Raw genomic sequence first — 18,391 nt, forward strand, 5'->3', positions numbered from 1 at the left:
TTCTTCTCGTAAGCGGCATTGAATTTTCGATACGCGTCATATGTATTCGTGACTTGGGTCGCGAAAGAGTTCCGCAATTACGTAAGTTTCTACGTCGAAGGAAATTGGAATCACGCGTTCGCGCGGGATTCAGGAGCAAGCTGTGATACGATTGCCAATCACGTCACGGGACTTACCTGATGAGTCCGTCGCTCCAGCTGAACATCTTCTTGATCCTCTGCCGTTGCTGCTGCTGCTGCTCATCGCTCTGAAATCCCTTATTATCCATCGCGAGGGCCGGCACTTCGCAATCGTTTCACTGCGAGAGGCGGATTAACGAGCGGATCGGGGGGATCTTTTGCGAAGACTCTCTCACGTGCGAAGATACAATTGTGCGGTTTCTTCTCAACGACGGTGCATGGTTTTTCTCTCGTTTCACTTAAAAACACCTCACTCCGTACGATCGGCGGCGCGCTGAAAGTTAAACAGATTACGTAGGCCTTCAGCGTTGCAGCGTTGCACGAGACGTACGACGACGAGTTATCGAGCGGGATCTCGCTTTTGCGAGAAATTTCTTTTTAAGAAGAAACGGATTCTCCTTCTTATCGTTGGCGCATATTTCGTACACGAGCTTTTGACGTTCGATTTTAAATATTTTATTGAATTGAAATTAAGTATCCCCTCCCTTGCTGCGGTTGCGACATGTGTGTGTGTGTGTGCACGCACTCGAACTATTAATTGAAATTAACATTAGTTGAACATCTTGGTCTATTTTTGCAAGTGAAAATCCGCGACACTCAATCTCCTCGCGTGTCACTTTTAACTCGGCGAATTGCGCCGAGGGAACATCCGAGACGTCGCATGTCCGTCACCGGACACGCGACGTCAGTTTCGCGAGGAACTTCGGCTACTTATCCGGTGCATGCTACAGTTACAGTTCCTCTAATCGCCGTACGTTCATTCATAACAACAGCGGAAAGTGAAACTAAACGCGACTCTGCGCGACCCTCGCCGTGCATTGTGCACGCTCGAGGTCATTAGGAAGAAAGCGTGGTGCATAACGCGTCCCGTCGGCCACTGGAATAGAAAATACGGTCTGTTGCTGGAAATAACGATCATTTGCCTCAATACGCTAAGATATCTTGCCTGTCATGGCAGATAGTTATCGTTGCGAATTTACGCACACGACGCGCCGAACGACGATCGAAAGCAGTGGATCGCGACCGTGCCGATCTACTTAATTTACAGGCGTTACTCAATCTTAACGTTATCGATGAAAACGCTGCGGTGGGTTCACTTTTGATAGCAGCGTAAACAAATCAGTAAACCAATTTGATCTCTCACGCAACGTTACAAAGATGACCGCGTGAGGACAGTTGGTATAATACGATAATTTCTTCGACATAATATAAAAACTGTTTTTACAATCGTATATTATTAAAGTCGAGAAAAATTGGCGGTTGATGGCTATGACGCGCGTGATTTTGTATAGTAATCACTGGAAATTATAGTTGTGCAAAAAATTGTTTTCTACATCTAGATTGCGTTGTGAGCGATCTGGAAGGAGATTATAATTATCTAAAATGATTCGTGTCAAAATAATAAGCCTCGCGAGCGTTCAACGCGTAATCGAGATATCGCGTGGGTTAGATCGAACGGGGAGTAACAATTAAATCGGCCGGTTGTTTCTCACGGAAATACTTCAACACGACGGTGCTTCTGTAAGTCGCAGAGTCGCGTTGTCAATCATTTCCCTTCCCCACGTTATAATCTTTCTTTCCTGTGTGAGGGCGAAATGTTCGATTCTCTGAGTGGATTACAGAAAGATCATTCCGGATAAAGAACCCGCGGAGTATTCGTTACCGAATCAGGCGCTTCAGCAAATAAACGAAAGCCGACGGTGATATCGTTGCTCCAACAACTGATCCTCCCATCTGTTGTTGGAATAACGACGTCATGGTGTATCTTCACCCAATTCGCGGCCAGCGTAACGCTAAGTGCAAAAACGTCCGGCAAACATCGAGTCGTCCGGTCAGTTATCGAAATCTTATTAAACGCACTTCTGAAAGTTGCGGCTGACGCAATGACCAAACCTGCTAAATAGCCGATAATCATAGCCCGTTACTTGCTAACGCTCGTACGTATCGTGAAACTCTCCGATCAGAAAGCACACACGCGTCTTCGCTTACAACACGCGTGACCCCATCCGACTTGTTTTTCCTGTAGAATGCCGTCCGAAAACTCCCGTAGACTCTATCCCCTTCGCTCGTGCTTTTGTCGCCGGGGAAAGGAATCGAGTTCCTTGACCCAAATAGAGAACCACCGAACGTACGCGTGCATTAATACGCCAGGTAGACCTTACCGGTCTTTGACCCGATCATTAGACTCGACTCGGTGTGCCATCGACTCTCAGGCAGATAGCATGAGAAACATTCTTTCAGGACGCGTAACAAATGATAGACGATAATATCATTAGCGTGCCGCGACGCGCTTTAACGATTCGCGTTTTCCTAACGATTTATCTCAAGCATCTGCTGCGTCTATCAGCGGTACTTATAAGCGTCTCATCTCCTCTATCGGATCGGAGATGGAGGGTGAATTTCATCATGAGATGTCCAGTGTATCTCTTGTCGTAGTCTCTTTCTTTCTCCCTCTCTCTCTCTCTCTCTCTCTCTCTCTCTCTCTCTCTCTCTCTCTCTCTCTCGTCTCGAAGTTAGAAATAAATTCTGGCTCGTGCGTACCAACGTGTACGCGCATTCACGCAGAAATTGAAATGAAGAAACTTCAGTCTCTGACATCTCTTCGTTTATACTTCATATTTTAACCACTTGCGCTGGAAAGACGTGCCACGCACATCGTAATGCTTTTGTCACAGAATCGCCAACGACGTGGTATGTACGTCGTCATGCGATTGTCACAGAAACAAAAAAACGACGCGCGTGGCACGTCGGGTGGGATTGTTTGCCAGACACAAATGCCAAAAAGAATCCACAGCGAAGGTGTAGAGTGTGTACCAAACACAAAAAACGAAGTGAAACTATATGGGAATGTAAGAAATGCCTTGTACCATTGCATGTTCCAGACTGTCTCGAGAGATACCACATTTTGCATGATTATTAATAAATAAATTAAATATTTATATTTGTATAATTTTATAATCAATCGACGCTCTATATTCCCTTCAGAAAGCTATTAAAAGTCCTAGGTCGAAAATAAATTAGTTTAGAAAATATAAATCTTTTTCCGATTTCTGTAAGGCATCGGACACTGTGTGACGCCTCTCAGCGAGTTACTATACATTGGACCGTTCTGGTACACGCGTGAATTTTTTGCCAGCGCAAGTGGTTAATGGGCGTTATTATGACACGATGATTGCGCGGCTATCATCGCAGCATCTTTTTTTTTAGAGCGACAAATAAATCGGATAATCATCCTCGTGTGCATTTATGCATACATGTGAGTAGAATTTACGTATAATCAATGGTAGATAATATTAGGTGGTAATAGAATTGCGCGGTTGTCGCCGGCTCATCAGCGGTTAATATCGCGGAGGAAAATTTTCCTCCGCGGCTATTTGCCGATAGAAAAATAAGAAAATGGCGCGCTTCTCGACGAGCGCGCCTGCGCGCGACCTTCTGCAATACTATCGCAAGAACTTCGTAGGACTTTGCACCGCGTTTGCCTTGACGTATCGCGCACGTACGCAGACATATCTCTCGAATGGCAGGGTTGCGTGCGTACAATGGCTGAAATCGATCGCTGATAGAAAAACTATGGTGGATATTTTTGTGAAAGTACATCGAAAAACGTGCGATACGAAAAGATCACGGCGGCGCAGTTGGTGACGGCAACCGATTTTTTTTTTCGAGGTAGACAAGTCAAGTGGAGAGTGGACGAGTCTGAGTGATTAAACAAAAAAGTAGAATTTCGATGAGGTAGGCTACGAGACGGAGAGAAATATTACAATGGGTACGATTGTTATTGTCAATTAAATCTCGATCTCTCGAGATTCTCTTTCTCAAGATTCTCTTGAAAGACGCTTGTGGACTTTCTTTCGCTTCTATACGTAATTCATATTTATCTTATCTATATTCGTTATCCTCTTTTTTCAATATGCTTGTAATCTGCCGTTTTTGTCAGTCATACGCCTACGTTATGCATCTTTAAAAAGTAATTTCACAGATTCCGCACGAGACGGAAGTTTTATTTCGCACGATATGAGGAATCGTTTTCTCATTTCCGGATGGAACGTACAATTGCGCGTCGATTTCCCAGATATCAATTAATTTGATGCTGTTATTTGATGGTCTTCCTCGTCAATGAAATCACCGTTATTGCGCTCGTCTACCCGATATCGATCCTCGCGATTGTTCGTGCGCCAAAGTGAAACTGCTGGAGGACGAGAGCATTACCGGAAGTACGTTAGAAACTGGTATCATCCAAGGAGGTCGACAGTCGAGCACTTGAGGAATTCGTCGGTATTGCGCGTCCGACTAATTAATGCGCGATATTATCCTCGGAGATCACGCTCTGAGGTGTCCTCGCGTGGTTAAACATAATCTTGGTAAATGAAACCTCTCATTACCGCGAACCACACACACGGCACAATAAGTGTTTTTAGCAAATGGATGTTTAAATCGCACAAGAACGCGACTGCCATTGTCATCGCTCGCGACTTGAGCGACTTTCGTCGATAAAATAAATATTTATTCGTTATAGCGACCCCGCGCGCGCCTGAAGGCCATTGGTGGCATAAATTATACTGGATTTGTCAATAATCATGGCATCAATGCTGTACCGTTTAAAATCTAATCGAGCATTTCGTTGAAATTTAAATAGGTAAATAGAAAGAGAGAGAGAGAGAGAGAGAGAGAGAGAGAGAGAGAGAGAGAGAGAGAGAGAGAAAGAGATATTTAAGGAGATCCCTTGAATTCCTTGTTTATATAACGTAATTTTTCTTGAACCTCTCGTCGTGTTGTGATATTTTCAAATTTTGACAGGGCTAAACCAGACATATAAAGATCTCTCTCTTTCCCTCTCTGTTTTTCTTTCGCAACAGTAGCGCATTCATTTACATTACTATTGTGTAATGCCGTGTATGGAATCCGAAAACAATGAACGTACGTGCTAACATGCGGAACAAATGAATTATACGCGTCACACGACCCGGCGAATAAAAGCGATACTCTCACGAATAATTAGACGACCATTCGTTAACAAGCGATTATTTGAAGAATCGCGTGAAAATCACCGTATCGCGTATAACGCGTTCTTATTCAACTACAGGTATCGAGCAAATTGCAACGGCGTTAGATAATCGACGAAATGCGAACGCGGATCTTTCATGTGTTGTTACGTAATCGACGTGAAATTTTTTCAACGGTCTCAACGATATTTGAATACGTGCGTGCGCGTTAATAGCCGCAGTAACCCGATCGTTGTTAAAACAAAACGTTAATCGCTGTACATTATGTGCCACGCAAAGAGGAAGATATATGCATACGTACGGGGCGAATCTAATTAACAGTTTACCATATTTTTCTTGCCAACTATGGATTTTAACTCAAAATGTTTCGAATAAATGTAAATATGGTTTCAAGGAGAACATCTGATGATGATATTCATCAGTTGATCTTCAGTGACTGCGAATTATTTTAAATTAATTAATCCTCTTATTATTCAATGTATAAAAATGTATAAAATTCAATGTACTAAAAAATATTGGAATTAAATCAGCGGATAATGAATATTTTCTGAGATACTTTCAATCCTGAGATATTCTGATACTTTTCAGTATAAAATATGAAATATCTCGTAAACGCGCTTTTTTCGCTACTCGATGACCTTAATAACTTGATATTTTTATACGCAGAATAATGAGAAAAATCAGTTACTGTTAAAAAAAATGGAAAAATTTTAAACAAAATTCCATTGTATTGTACAAATTCATTGATGCACCAATGTGCAACGATTATTATCTCCGAAGGAGATTTTCTCGTTATTTTACACATCAAAGTATCAAAGTCAGGTTGTCAAAAAGTGAATGTTTTGTTAAATATCAAGTATCTTGTGAGGAAAAATATCAAGATGTATTATAATATAAAGTATCTCGGAAAGTAGTGAATTGTTGTAATTTTACCTTAGTACCTTTACAGACAAAACAACCAGAGGAAGCAACTTGTGTTAAAATAATATATATATATATATATATATATATATATAAAGATAATAGCGTTTAAGAAATTAAAGATATTCGTTACATGAGCTTATAACAAAGGCAAATGAATAAGCTAAAAGTCAAGTGATTAGCATCGCTAGATCTTCGAGCCGTACAACTCTTATCTGGAACATTTTGAATTAAAATCTTCAATTCTCGGTAAACTTTTTATTGGACTCACCTTATGCACTCAACCAGTCCGTTGCGAACTCATCAACGGGATACCCGCAGGGCTCGCATTTTGCATTACTTAACACTGTCACGCAAGCGTGTGTACATATTGCGCTGATCTTTGACGTTCTCGCAATACGCATCGCACATGAAATTGTTGATTCATTGCGAAACTGCACGGCAAAGTGCACTGCACTCGACACCAATTTTACGTAAGCCGCAAGAATAGGGATTCCTCGATTATTTATCGCGCTTTCGAAAAACTCGGCTCTCGTTGCTACTTCTGGATCCGATCAAACACGCATTTTCACGAGAAATCACGCGATGTTTTCGCGATGAATCGCGAGAGAATTTTCATCATTTGCTCCCGTCCCGTCCCGTCCCGCCCCTCGAATTCGGCCCGCAATTCCCTATTATTTATATTCGAGCTGTCCGGAGAACCGCGGTAAGAGCCGCCGAAGAAATCGGCAGTACCTCTCACGTCAGGATACGATCGGCGGCGTCTTCTCCTCGCGCCTAGCATCTTCCAAGCAGCGAAGAAAGTGGGAAAGTGCAGTGTAACGCGCTCGCGAATTGGGATCAGAACTCTTACTGAAAACCGCGCGAGCGAGCGCACGCATTCGCGGAGATAATTCGGAGAAAGAGAGGATCATTTCCAACATATGTTCTTCTCGGCACGATAACACGAGCCGCATACGAGTCGGCTAATCTCGCGCGAGCCTACGAGATATATCGGCCTCTCTCGCCACGAGAGACGAGTTCTCGGAGCTCTCGAAGGAAAGGATGTCAAACGTCGCGTCTCGCGTTTACGGAAACGCATCCAAGAGCGCCTCTACTCGGTGTTCGATGCATTCTTCTTCTTCCTTGGCGTGCTGCTTCGGCGAATCTATTATCCCCGGTGTCGAGATTTATCGGACTTATTTGGGCATACACATGCTTAATATCCCCATATATATATATATATATATATCTCCCCATATATATATATATATATCGAGTGTCCCAGGCGTCACACATGCGCGCACACACACACGTACACTTTCTCTCAAGTCCATTTTCCTCGCGTATTCCCAGCTTTCGACGATAAGTACTTCGTTCCACTTCCTTTTCTCCTCTTCTTTTCCACCGTGACCTCGTCGTTTGCATCTAATTTGGCTACTCGTGTACGAACTTTGCGCAGGTCGTTACGTTCGCTAATTACGCCAAATGGTTACCCTCGCTCGTCGATTGTGATACGAAAAATGCTAGAGAGAACGAAAATTACGTTTTGGTCGTAACATTCGACGTAATAACTTTGCGACGAAAATAGATATTCTCGCGACAATGCGCGCCGGTCTCTTCGCGAACGCGACTTTTCCCCGGCCTGGAGGGCCCCAATCTTCCCGACTCGCCGCCCTGAAGCACGGGGGGGAGAGGGTTTGTCACTGCGACCGAATCCCTCACGACGCTGGGGCTTATCACTATACTCGCGCTGAATTTTCGCACCTTTGCTCGACGTGCACGCGAAGGGTGCACTCTGATCCACCTCGATCGATGACCTCTTCGGCTCACGCGCGGGGAACGTCCTTTTCGTGGATACACCGCTGAAGCGACCGGAACGGAAGAGACACGAAGAAGAAGAAGAAGAAGAAGAAGAAGAAGAAGAAGAAGAAGGAGAAGAAGAAGAAGAAGAATCGGTTCCGGGTCTCGACCGCGGCGGACGAACACGCGAACGCCCGATCAGTCTGAATGTGTTTCTCGCACTGAGGAGACGAGTTCGCTGCTTGAGCAACGCATGTATGGTCGCCAGCGGCCACACGTTCACGCTCCGACACACTCAGAGGCACCCGTTCACATATGTACACGGGAATGCACGGGAAAGGTGTATTCACAACGTCTTGCCGCTACGCTCACCTGACGTAAACAGACACAGCCGGCTCTCGGTCAGTCCGCTCGGCGAGTCCACAGACGCGGATCGCGCATACACGCGCACATGGATGTTGAACAATTTTAAGAGCCACTTGCGCATGGAGATTATAAAATATTAATGATATTAGATGGACAAGGAGAGTGTCGGCGGCAAAAGTAGTCCGCGTATTCCCGAACGTCGCAGTGATACCTCGGCGCGTGATAAGATCGAAGTTGATGCTTTGAATTCATCACGAGCTTTTTTCTCATCATAACCGTCACCTCGTTGACCACATTAATAATTTATCGGAAGGTCTCGGGGTGTAAGGTTTGTAGAGTTCGAATAAATCTTCTTGTTTGCATTGCCATCGTCCGTGTGATTTGTTTACTCGTTTATTTATTTATTTATTTATTTATTTATTTATTTATTTACGAGATTATTAATTAACATAGCAGTGTGACGATTACAGAGAATGATATAATACAATAGTACCATGCAGATTTTACGTAACATTTTATATTCTCTCGTCGTTATATTCTCCTTCCTTCCACACACGCGCGTGTGGAATTTCGCGGGGACTCATGTTGAGTGTGGACGAGAGGAGAGACAAGCAAGTCGTATGGGAGAATGAGCGATGCCGTGTAATCGCAATTAGTCGGTAGTCGCATAATTATGGTTATCGATCGAAAATCGCACGGATCTCCCCGTAATGTCGTTCATTTGTATAATTATCATTTATATAATTATCGTAATCATTTCGTCGTCATCGTTTAATTAAAGAGTTACACTTTGAAATTCTCCACATTGGAGTCCCGCCGTTGTGTCGTTTCCACGGCGGTTTTCCGCTCGCGCTCCGCGCTGCCGATGGATGGGAGTCCGCGAGAAGCCGCGATTCTCCTCCGTCTCCGAGTGCGTTAAATCTCCAAGGATGCAAGCTGACCCAGATCCGTGCATCTTGATCTCCAATTAAACAGTTATATAAGTATGCTTTTCTTGCACGTCTGACTGATATTTACCGACTGACATTTATCGTACCGCATTTGTTTCAGCCGCAACTTTTTTCCTCTTTTTCTCCGACTTATTCATGATTTCTTGGCAAATGATAATTCCCTGTATATCTATATATGTACATGGCAATTACAACATACGCAATAGCCCACCGATGACAATCACAAAACTCGCTCTCGCGTCGATCCGCTCTTGTCATCGAGGCTTGATATTTCTCGGAGTGATACGCGTATGCGCGCACGACGCGCAAGAAAAGAATACAGCGGTATCGTACGGCTTGTAAATGATAATGAATCGCGTCGTAGACCATTAGGTGTTACTTGCGTACGCCTAGTGCATCGAGCACCAGGAATAAAGGAATTAAAAAGAAATGAAAGGAAAGACAAATAAAAATGAGAACGGCAGGAAACCATTCTCGAGTTGCCGCGACATGCTAAGTGAGAAACTCAAGCGGTCATACTTTTTTCTCGTACTCACTATATCGTGTAAATCCTGTTTGCAAATATTCGTTGAATTGCTCTTAACGTTATTATTACTGTCCGATCCTTCTACAGGCCGCTAGCCTGAACGCACGGAGTAGCTGTATCGTTTTAGAGCTTTTCGTGAAAATTACAGTACGCGTCCCAGAAGAAGCTGTAGCTTCATAAGTCAAAGCTATCACACCGATATGTGTGTGCGGCAGAAGAACTTGGTCACATAGCAGACATGTTTTCAACAATTATCGCGCAAACAAATATTTATTTACTCGGTTCTTCTCGGCTCGTTTCTTAATCAGCTAAATTTTACGGGGCCTGCGTGTTTTCGATAAAAATAACAAAAACCAGTTACGAGGAAATCGAAACGCACAAAACACATACGCGTTAAAATAATACATACGTGTGTCTATAAATAATTTCGGGATAATTTATGAGCCATCTCGATAATCTGGTCGAGTTGTGAGTTAAGAAAAACGCGCTAATCGCTCCATCGGCACAGATGAACGCGTACGTTTACGAGAATGTGAGCGAGCGGTTATTAAACGTATACAGCTGAGGCTCGATTTATGAGCCTCATTCACATGTGTGTGTGTATGTGTGAAACCTGCTCTAAGCGTGCATACAGAGATACGCATGCATACGCACGCACTGTCACATCAGGTGCTTTCGTTTCGAATCGAGGATACCCGCACACGCACATGCATTTGCCACTTGTGACGCAAACGAAAGTGCACTACCTATAGCCTCGTGATCTTCCATGTAGCTGGCCGTCTGACAGGCAGGCAGAAGTCGTCAAACCACCGTCGAAACGTTCTTCGATGCTTTTCTGGGTTGGGTTTTCGCAGTATCTGTCACATCTAACGTCTCGATCACTCGAAACTTCAGAAACAAGTTTGACAGAGAAGCGATGGACTCCTGCCTGCCGTCGTCTAAACGGATGATGAGAATCAGCTTTGTCGTTTTGTATTTACAATAAGAAAAGCTGAAAAAAGAAAAAAGAAAAATTAGATTTACGATATTGTATTTTTCATACCGAAGGAAAAAAGTAATTATGATGTTTGTAAAAAATTGTTTTCCTCCGTCCTCACGTCACTTATTACTTTACGATGGACGATGGACGTCTCAATTATTTTTATTATTACCGATTGTTAATAAAAAATTAAGTGTGTAATACATACTACGGTATGTATTACACATTTAATTTACTACAGCCGATACAGTATGTACTCGTCTTTAACGTTACGTCGCATCGTAGCCACTGGTTAATTCTAAAGCTACTGGTTTGTCGTTAATTAAGGAGAGTCACTGGAAAAATTTATAACATGCATATATTTTGCAAACGGATTGTGCGGTTGCGAGTTGATTGCGAAATGCATATCCATTTAATGTGCCTTGCGTCTATCTAGTTCCGGCATGTTCTCGTCGCCGATACAATGTGTTACCTTTTCCGCCTACGTCCTTGTTACTTTGTCCGACAATCAGTGAGGCTGCCGCGCGAGTGCCGTTAACTTAAACTTGACACACTTTCTTGGCCCACTAAATTCGACAAAAATAAGCACCCGCGACGCATTTAATAACAGCAACGTCGTTTCTCGCGACGCTAACTCTCGGGCCGAAATCGCGATGACGGGATGAGCGAAATAAGCAACGAGGATCGCGCACATTTTTCTCGCGACGTTTGTTATTCCTCGGCGGGCAAATCGCGTGTCGTCCCGCTCTCGTTATCGATTTGGTTCACGTATACCGTGAATACGCCATAAACGCGCCGATCGCCTCGATAAACCGAGCAACGATCGTAACGAGCTTCGCAAGTCGCGGAATGAAGCCGTCGCAAGCCCGGCGACGGAGCGGACTACTCGGTGGCGATTCGCTCTCGCGTCTCGCTCGATTTTGTTTTTACGCATAGTTGTGCGGAGAAATTGTTCACGCTCTGTGCACGCGCGTTCAGACGCGTTCAGATTCGGTACGGACGTAGTGTAACAGGGCTTGACTTGCGACATTCCTATCGTTAGAAAACGGACGTCACGTGTGCGGTTTGACGAGCGTGAGTGGCGTCGGCTTTCCTCGTCAATCCATCATCGAAATCTCCCGCGTGTTCGGGAGAAGCGTTAGCGAAGCTAACGAACTGCATTCGTGTGGCGGAGGATTTTCTCCCGAGGCTTAAGGCCCACGTCACACGAAAGCGGGACATGATTCAAAAGTATATTTTTTAGGACAGGGAAGGGCAGGGATAATGTTATTGTTACATTTTTCGTATAACTTCTGAGCGAAGAGAAGAGGTGGATTTTTGTAATTAGCCCCGGACGCTTTGCGCCGCTTAATTTACTCGATATTGATCTCGATATTGATGCCATACGACGTTTGGAACGTCGACGTCGCAAGTCAATATACAGAATGTTTTTCGCTTTAACTTGACAACGACAGCAATGATCTCTAACGAACCTGCCGACGTGAACGTATAGAACATTTGTCATCGTGTACAGAAAACTTAGGTGGAAAATTGCCGGTGACGACATCGATATTTACGCAAATGTGTGAATTCGCGTCTCGTCCTCTAACGCGACAATCGCGTAATCGTTTCCTGCTTTTTGTGTTTCCTGAGTCTGCGAAACTCGCGTACTCGTTCTCTTTCCGCATGAGTTTCTCTTCTTTTTACTATAAAAGAATAGTCGAGTCCCTGAACGTACTATATTTAACGTGTGTAGTCCCAGTCGGTGATGAAAGTTTCGGCGAGCATCCAGAGTTCAAAAGTTCGATAAATCATGTAGAGAAGTATTTCGGGTCTAACTTGATCAATCGATAGACAAACTGCTCATTAAGAGGCTCATTAAGAAGCTCACCGACCATTTAAACTCATTAAGAACCTTATTATTGATCGCAGATATTTTTTTTCCTATTGTTATCGAGCCATTAGCCTCGTCGAAGGTAAGAAAAGAAAAAATGATGAGGATGGGGAAGAAATTTATTGGAACATTGTAGCAAAAAATGCAGCATTTATAACACATATTATAAATAATAAATTGAAATAATGCATTATTACGAGAAAAGGACAACCAGGTCGCCTGATGTAAATCAGGTCATCATCTGCATTGGTAATTATATCGCGTAAGCTAATTTAATAATTTATCCTAGTCTCGTATTAATTATTAATTATCCTTCATGAAACGTCATGGACGATATCGACCAACGTCTGCACTAGTTCTCGATCGGTCACATCGATAAAATTGTCCTTGGCAAACCTGTGGCCATTCGGGTCGACGTACACCTTCTTCCTCGCCGAGGCGTGAAATTCTCGGGCGCCGCACTGTTTGATCTGAGATATATTATCCCTCGCGATTCCCGCCCCTGGCATAATCACTATTCTGTCCGCGGCCTTATCCACCAAGCGCTTCAGCAGGCTCAATCCCTGCAGAGCGGTATCCTTCTGTCCCGACGTGAGGATCCTGTCGAAGCCGAGGTCGATGATGCTCTCCATCGACTTTAATGGATCGACCGTTTCGTCGAAAGCGCGATGAAAGGTCACCGGTAAGGGACGAGCGACGGAAACGATCTCGCAGCATACGTCGAGGTCGACGTGGCCGTCGAGAGTCAGTGCACCGAATACGAATCCGTCCACTTGGTGATCCTTGAGAATCCTCAGGTCGTGCAGCATGGCGTCGATCTCCTCGCGGCTGTAGACAAAGTTGCCCTTGCGAATGCGGATCATGGCGCGAATCGGGATCTTCGCAAAGTTCTTTATCTGCCTGACCAGCCCCGGGCTTGGGGTTAGGCCACCCTCTGAGAGGGCCGAGCAGACCTCCAGTCGTGTAGCGCCTCCTGCGACTGCGTTCCTCGCGGACTCCAAGCAATCGATGCAGATCTCCATCTGCAAAGCGAAGCGGTTGATTAGCAAAATTTCGTCACGCGTGTTCTTAACTCCGGAATAAATTTCATAAATATTTACATCGATTACAACTCTATGGTAAATTATTTTTCTATCAGCCACTCATTTAATACCGGTCTATTTAATCGATGCTTCTTAAGACATACGTACCAATCTCTGGACTAATAAGAATAATGTGAGACATTATGTGAAACTTGAAAATATTATATAAAAACTCATAGCGAGAATTTTCTGCGCAATTATACTGTTTAGTGAAACAGAAACACCACCAGAAGGAGACTAGCCATTTCCTGTAACTTCTTTAGCTCTAAATGCGAAATCGGTTTTTGGATCGCTCTCCATCATCCACCACAATTTAAAGAAATTTGCGATTCAAATTGCAAGATGCCTTTTTTATATTATATTTTATTTATATTTATATTATATTTTGTCATATTATAACTACGAAATATGACAAGATGGAGAAATCCGGCCGAATTCGTATTCAGCGTCCAAGAGGCTGCAAGAAATGCCTCGTTCTGGTGTCCGAAAAAAATTATTTTTGTCAAATTGTGATGTCAACAAGTTTAAGTATTATTAGGCTAATTATTGTTAGTCAAGTAAATCTTGGTTAAAGAAATTCTTAGTCCGTCACGAGGATTGAAAAATAAACTAATTATTTTACCTTTCGAGGTATAAGTTCACGAGAACAAGTGTTTGGAGCTTTTTTCTTTTATCGAAACGCATTATTATTCAAAGAATAAGACTGCAAGTGTGTCCAGATTTTGGTTGATGTTTATCTTGCGAAGTATATTTACAACGTATAGTTCGCGTCTTGATCGCGGGAGTTTCGTTTAGCTTTTAAATTTTGCTGCACACATACTTCTGCATGTGCAAATTAATGCGAAGTGTGCAAGCGAAGTATGCTGCAGAACGCTGACAGTTCAGCGGACGATAAGAGAAATTATCTGGAGAAATTATCGACCGCACAGAAAAAAGAGATCGGTAACGGTTTTCTATATATCATTGAAAAATTAATTTTTCCAATTCGTTAAAGCGAATGATAAATTGTCGTTCGACGACTCACCTGGATGAAACCGTTGCGTTTTCCAGGTGTAGATAAGTTGATGACTGTACAAAGTCGAGTAGCCAGACAGACTAGCGGAATCTGAGGCTTCGGTGACTCAAGTTTTATCGCACCTAACAATATGTAATTTATCGGGCGTCGACGATCAAGTTACATAATATATATGTTCACTTCAAGATATTATTACTTCGACAGAGCGAGATGTTTCAGCTCACGAGAACGTGCTGCGGCCATGACCGCAGCTGGAAGATGAGCGATAACCGCATCGTGATACCAAGCTCGATCTTCTATTTACTGATAGATCGATTGAGTTCTCGATATTTTGCAATTTTCGATTAATCTCGATGTCGATAGTCGTTTTAATTCGATGTTACTACGATTCGATGTTTCACGTTATTCAACTTCATCGAACGTATATCTACACGCATGTATGATGTAGTGCATACACGCTTCGTTTAAAACGTCTGGATACTTGTTCGGATTTTAATTCCTCATAATGTAATTCATCGTCGTTACAGCTTGTCGACTAGATGTAGTTTCAAAGTTTCCGCTACGAGTCGCTAGCGTTTCTTTCTCGACAAGCCGAAGTTGTGGTACAATTCAACGACGAGTCAGACAAACTTTTGCTCCTTTGAACAGTATTTTCAAATAATACTAGTTAGTGATAGAGGTGGTTCTTCTTCTTCTTCTTCTTCTTCTTTTCTCTTTTTCCTCCTATAGAGGATTACTAGGATGTAGCTCGAAGGTACAATTGATCTTTTTTTTATTGCATTAATATTTCAAAAAACAGATGGGAATTTCATTAAGATTACCTTTTCGCTGAATACCCGCTGAGTACTGTTCACCTTCGTTTTAATTGTACTCTCAGTTGAATCAACATAAACGTTATGACGCATCTATATCGATTGGCTCAATATTTCTTTGAGCCAATCGAGGTGGGCAGATGCACAGAAAATTCTTATTTATATGAGGAGATAGGATTGCATACGAGATTCGTGAAAAGCGTAATGAAATATTGTATTATACAACATATATATATATAATAAAATAATACCAAATGCGGTGCACATAAAATAATAATAATAATAATAATAATAATAATAATAATAATAATAAAATTAATATAATAATAGTAACAAATATCAAGTGAGTTTCGTAGTAAGCGCGATGACAATATAGTACTTCAAAGTGAAAGTAATACAACTTAAAAGCACGTTACAATTACATCGGATCGATCAGTTGCTCCAGGATCGTTTACCCGCTGGCGACTCACGAACATTCGAGCAGATGCGTCCGAGATACACATCCCGCGCATTTCGAATGTGCGATCATACGCGGCCAGCCGGCGGAACAAGAAAAGGATGCGTTAAAAAAGTCACATGCGTTAAAATAACGTTACTTTCATCGCTTCTTTGACACGGAATTATAATTTAAAATGCACTCGCATACTCTCTCTCTCTCTCTCCCCCTCTTTCTCTCCCTCCCTCCCTCTCTCTCTCTCTCTCTCTCTCTCTCTCTCTCTCTCTTTCGCTTCACAAACGACATGTCGATTAAAAAATACGATAGCGCGTCTCCTGTTCTTTTCCTTAAGCATTTATTCAGCGTGTCTGGCAAGATTACGCTACGAGAAAGCATTCGCGCACGGATCTATCAGCCGAGACGGTTCCGAAACGCGCACGTTTGATTCCAAAAGATACCGGTTAAATATACATACAATCGCGCGTACTTTCGCGGCGTCTATCGTAATAAAATAAAAATATACAGTCCTTTATATTTACCATCGCGCGTCACGACCACGGACGGATCCAACGGCGGCGGCTCTCGCGCGGCGAGAATGTCGAAGTCGCGGAAACAATAAAGCCTCGCCAACGCCGCGCCTGATGTCCACCACGCGTAATCGCGCGGGGTGGCGCGATGACGAGCGGGGAAGCTCAGTCGTCCTTGAGCTTCCCCGCTCCCCCTTTGCCGTCCAGATTCATCCGTGATCCGGCGACGATTCAATTAGCGACGTCTACACCCGGTCTCAATGCCTGACTTGGTCATTCTTTCCCCGGCGCAATTTCGGACGCGGCCGATCGCCCAATGAGAGAACTCAACTTCTGGGAATGAATCAAAAACGATTTCTCTCATCGAGCCGTTGGCGACGTTTCGCATCGCGTCTGGAAAATAGTAGCCGAACCGCATTGTGACGCCAGGTGTACAAGGGTTATGGGGGGGGGGAGGCTGGGTGGGAGGCGGCGGGGACGGTAGGTGGGAGCTGTAAAATCAGAGATCGCCGTTCGAGACCGCGATCGGCGACGGGCTCGTGGAATTGTTGGAGTTCGTGGCCGCCCATTTGTTCTTGTGTGGGTCCACGCCGAAGCCCTCGTCGTAATTGCCCCGCGTGATGAAGAGTTGCTTGAAGTGCGGGATGCAGTAGAGCTTGCCGTTGTTGAGCGTGAAGGAGTCCATTCTGCGCGAACAAACGACAATGATGTGATTTTCGATTGCGTCTCTGTTAGTTTCTTTCTTTCTCGACTCCGTTAATCGCGCGCGCGCGCGCGCGCGCCGTCGATTCGACAATCCCGCCCCGTCACGCGCGCTTTCTTTCCACACTCGCCGGTGAACGTTAGTTCGAGGCTCCGAACCGAAGGAAAGGAGACCGTTAATGAGAATTTACGGAACCCGAGAGAGAGTGATCGCGTTTGACGACGTGAGGCCGCGGTTTCCTTCGTTACCTTAAGATGCAATTGCACTGGAGACATCGGAAGCACTGCTTGTGAAAAATTTTGTTATTTGTCTCGACCTTCTCCAACGGGTAGACCTTCTTCTGGCAGCTCTCGCACACGTCCACGCAGGTCGTCTGGATCTCCTGTGCGATCGTTGCGTCACAAAAGACAAGTTATAGTCAAGTTTGTCCTCGCGAAGTGTCGGACACGCGCGATGGCCGAGCGAGAGCGAGCAGAGATTTCACCGGTCGCGTGTGTCATGTGGGATGCATGAGCAAGTGTTTCGGAAAGTATGCGAAGAAGAAGATGATGATGGTGGTGGTGGTGGTGGTGGTGGTGGTGGTGGTGGTGGTGATGGTGATGATGATGATGATGATGATGATGATGATGATGATGATGATGATGATGATGATGATGATGATGATGATGATGATGGTGATGATGATGATGATGATGATGATGATGATGATGATGGTGGTGGTGGTGGTGGTGGTGATGGTGGTGGTATTGGTGGTGATGCTGATGATGAGGAAAAGCGTGTGTCTCTCCCTCCCTTCCCCCCTCTCTCTCCCTCTCTCTCTCTCTCTCTCTCTCTCTCTCTCTCTCTCTCTCTCTCTCTCTCTCTCTCTCTCTCTCTCTCTCTTTCCCTGCTCCCCCGTCACCCTCGTTTCAATTCTGGCAGGCAGATTTAGCATCTCTTTTATTGACCATTTCTGTATATTATCGTAATAAATGTTACACGTGAAAGAGATGAACAGAACAAGATCGTTATACATCGATAAAAATGATACGTTAAAAGACGCAGTAAAATCTCAGATAAACTAATATGTGTGGGTGTGTGTGTGTGTGTGTGTGTGTGTATGTGTGTACGTGTATGTAAGATATTATCGCTAGCTATGCTATACAAATCAGAAGACTTCGAGAGGCCGTAACAAGGACTTGCAATTGTCACGCGAGATTGTCTCTCTCCATCGGTCAGTTCCCCCGATTAACAG

The 18,391-nt window shown here is 43.9% G+C and overlaps 3 protein-coding genes across 21 annotated transcripts in view; all 3 read right to left on the bottom strand.

Annotated features, from left to right (window-relative positions):
* The window catches only part of snu (ABC-type transporter snustorr), a 61,641-nt gene extending 53,432 nt beyond the window's left edge, over positions 1–8,209 (bottom strand). The window contains exons 1-2 of the mRNA XM_011150700.3: positions 7,853–8,209; positions 177–453 (exon numbers count right to left, since the gene is read on the bottom strand). Coding sequence (XP_011149002.1) covers positions 177–268 — 92 coding nt within the window. The 5' untranslated portion in view covers positions 269–453; positions 7,853–8,209. The remainder of the gene's footprint in view (positions 1–176; positions 454–7,852) is intronic.
* Positions 8,210–12,684: 4,475 nt separating this feature from the next.
* On the bottom strand, positions 12,685–14,976 carry LOC105188956 (copper homeostasis protein cutC homolog). The gene is made up of 2 exons (XM_011150697.3): positions 14,689–14,976; positions 12,685–13,604 (listed from the first exon to the last, which is right to left on the bottom strand). Exon 2 carries the CDS (start codon positions 13,602–13,604, stop codon positions 12,897–12,899), a length of 708 nt encoding a protein of 235 aa, XP_011148999.1. The 5' UTR covers positions 14,689–14,976; the 3' UTR covers positions 12,685–12,896.
* Positions 14,977–15,741: 765 nt separating this feature from the next.
* LOC105188955 (uncharacterized) overlaps positions 15,742–18,391 on the bottom strand; it is an 81,708-nt gene continuing 79,058 nt past the window's right edge. For 13 of the 19 annotated variants that reach the window (XM_025298527.1, XM_025298529.1, XM_025298528.1 and 10 more), the window contains 2 exons: positions 17,406–17,539; positions 15,743–17,140 (listed from right to left, as the gene is read on the bottom strand). In XM_025298527.1, the coding sequence (XP_025154312.1) occupies positions 16,954–17,140; positions 17,406–17,539 (321 nt within the window). In that variant the 3' untranslated portion in view covers positions 15,743–16,953. Of the gene's footprint in view, positions 17,141–17,405; positions 17,540–18,079 lie in introns of those variants that run through there. The other 6 variants (XM_025298539.1, XM_025298541.1, XM_025298525.1 and 3 more) reach the window with 4 other exon arrangements.

The sequence above is a fragment of the Harpegnathos saltator genome, unplaced genomic scaffold (genome assembly GCF_003227715.2).
Source record: "Harpegnathos saltator strain DR-91 unplaced genomic scaffold, Hsal_v8.6 scaffold224, whole genome shotgun sequence".
NCBI lineage: Eukaryota > Metazoa > Arthropoda > Insecta > Hymenoptera > Formicidae > Harpegnathos > Harpegnathos saltator.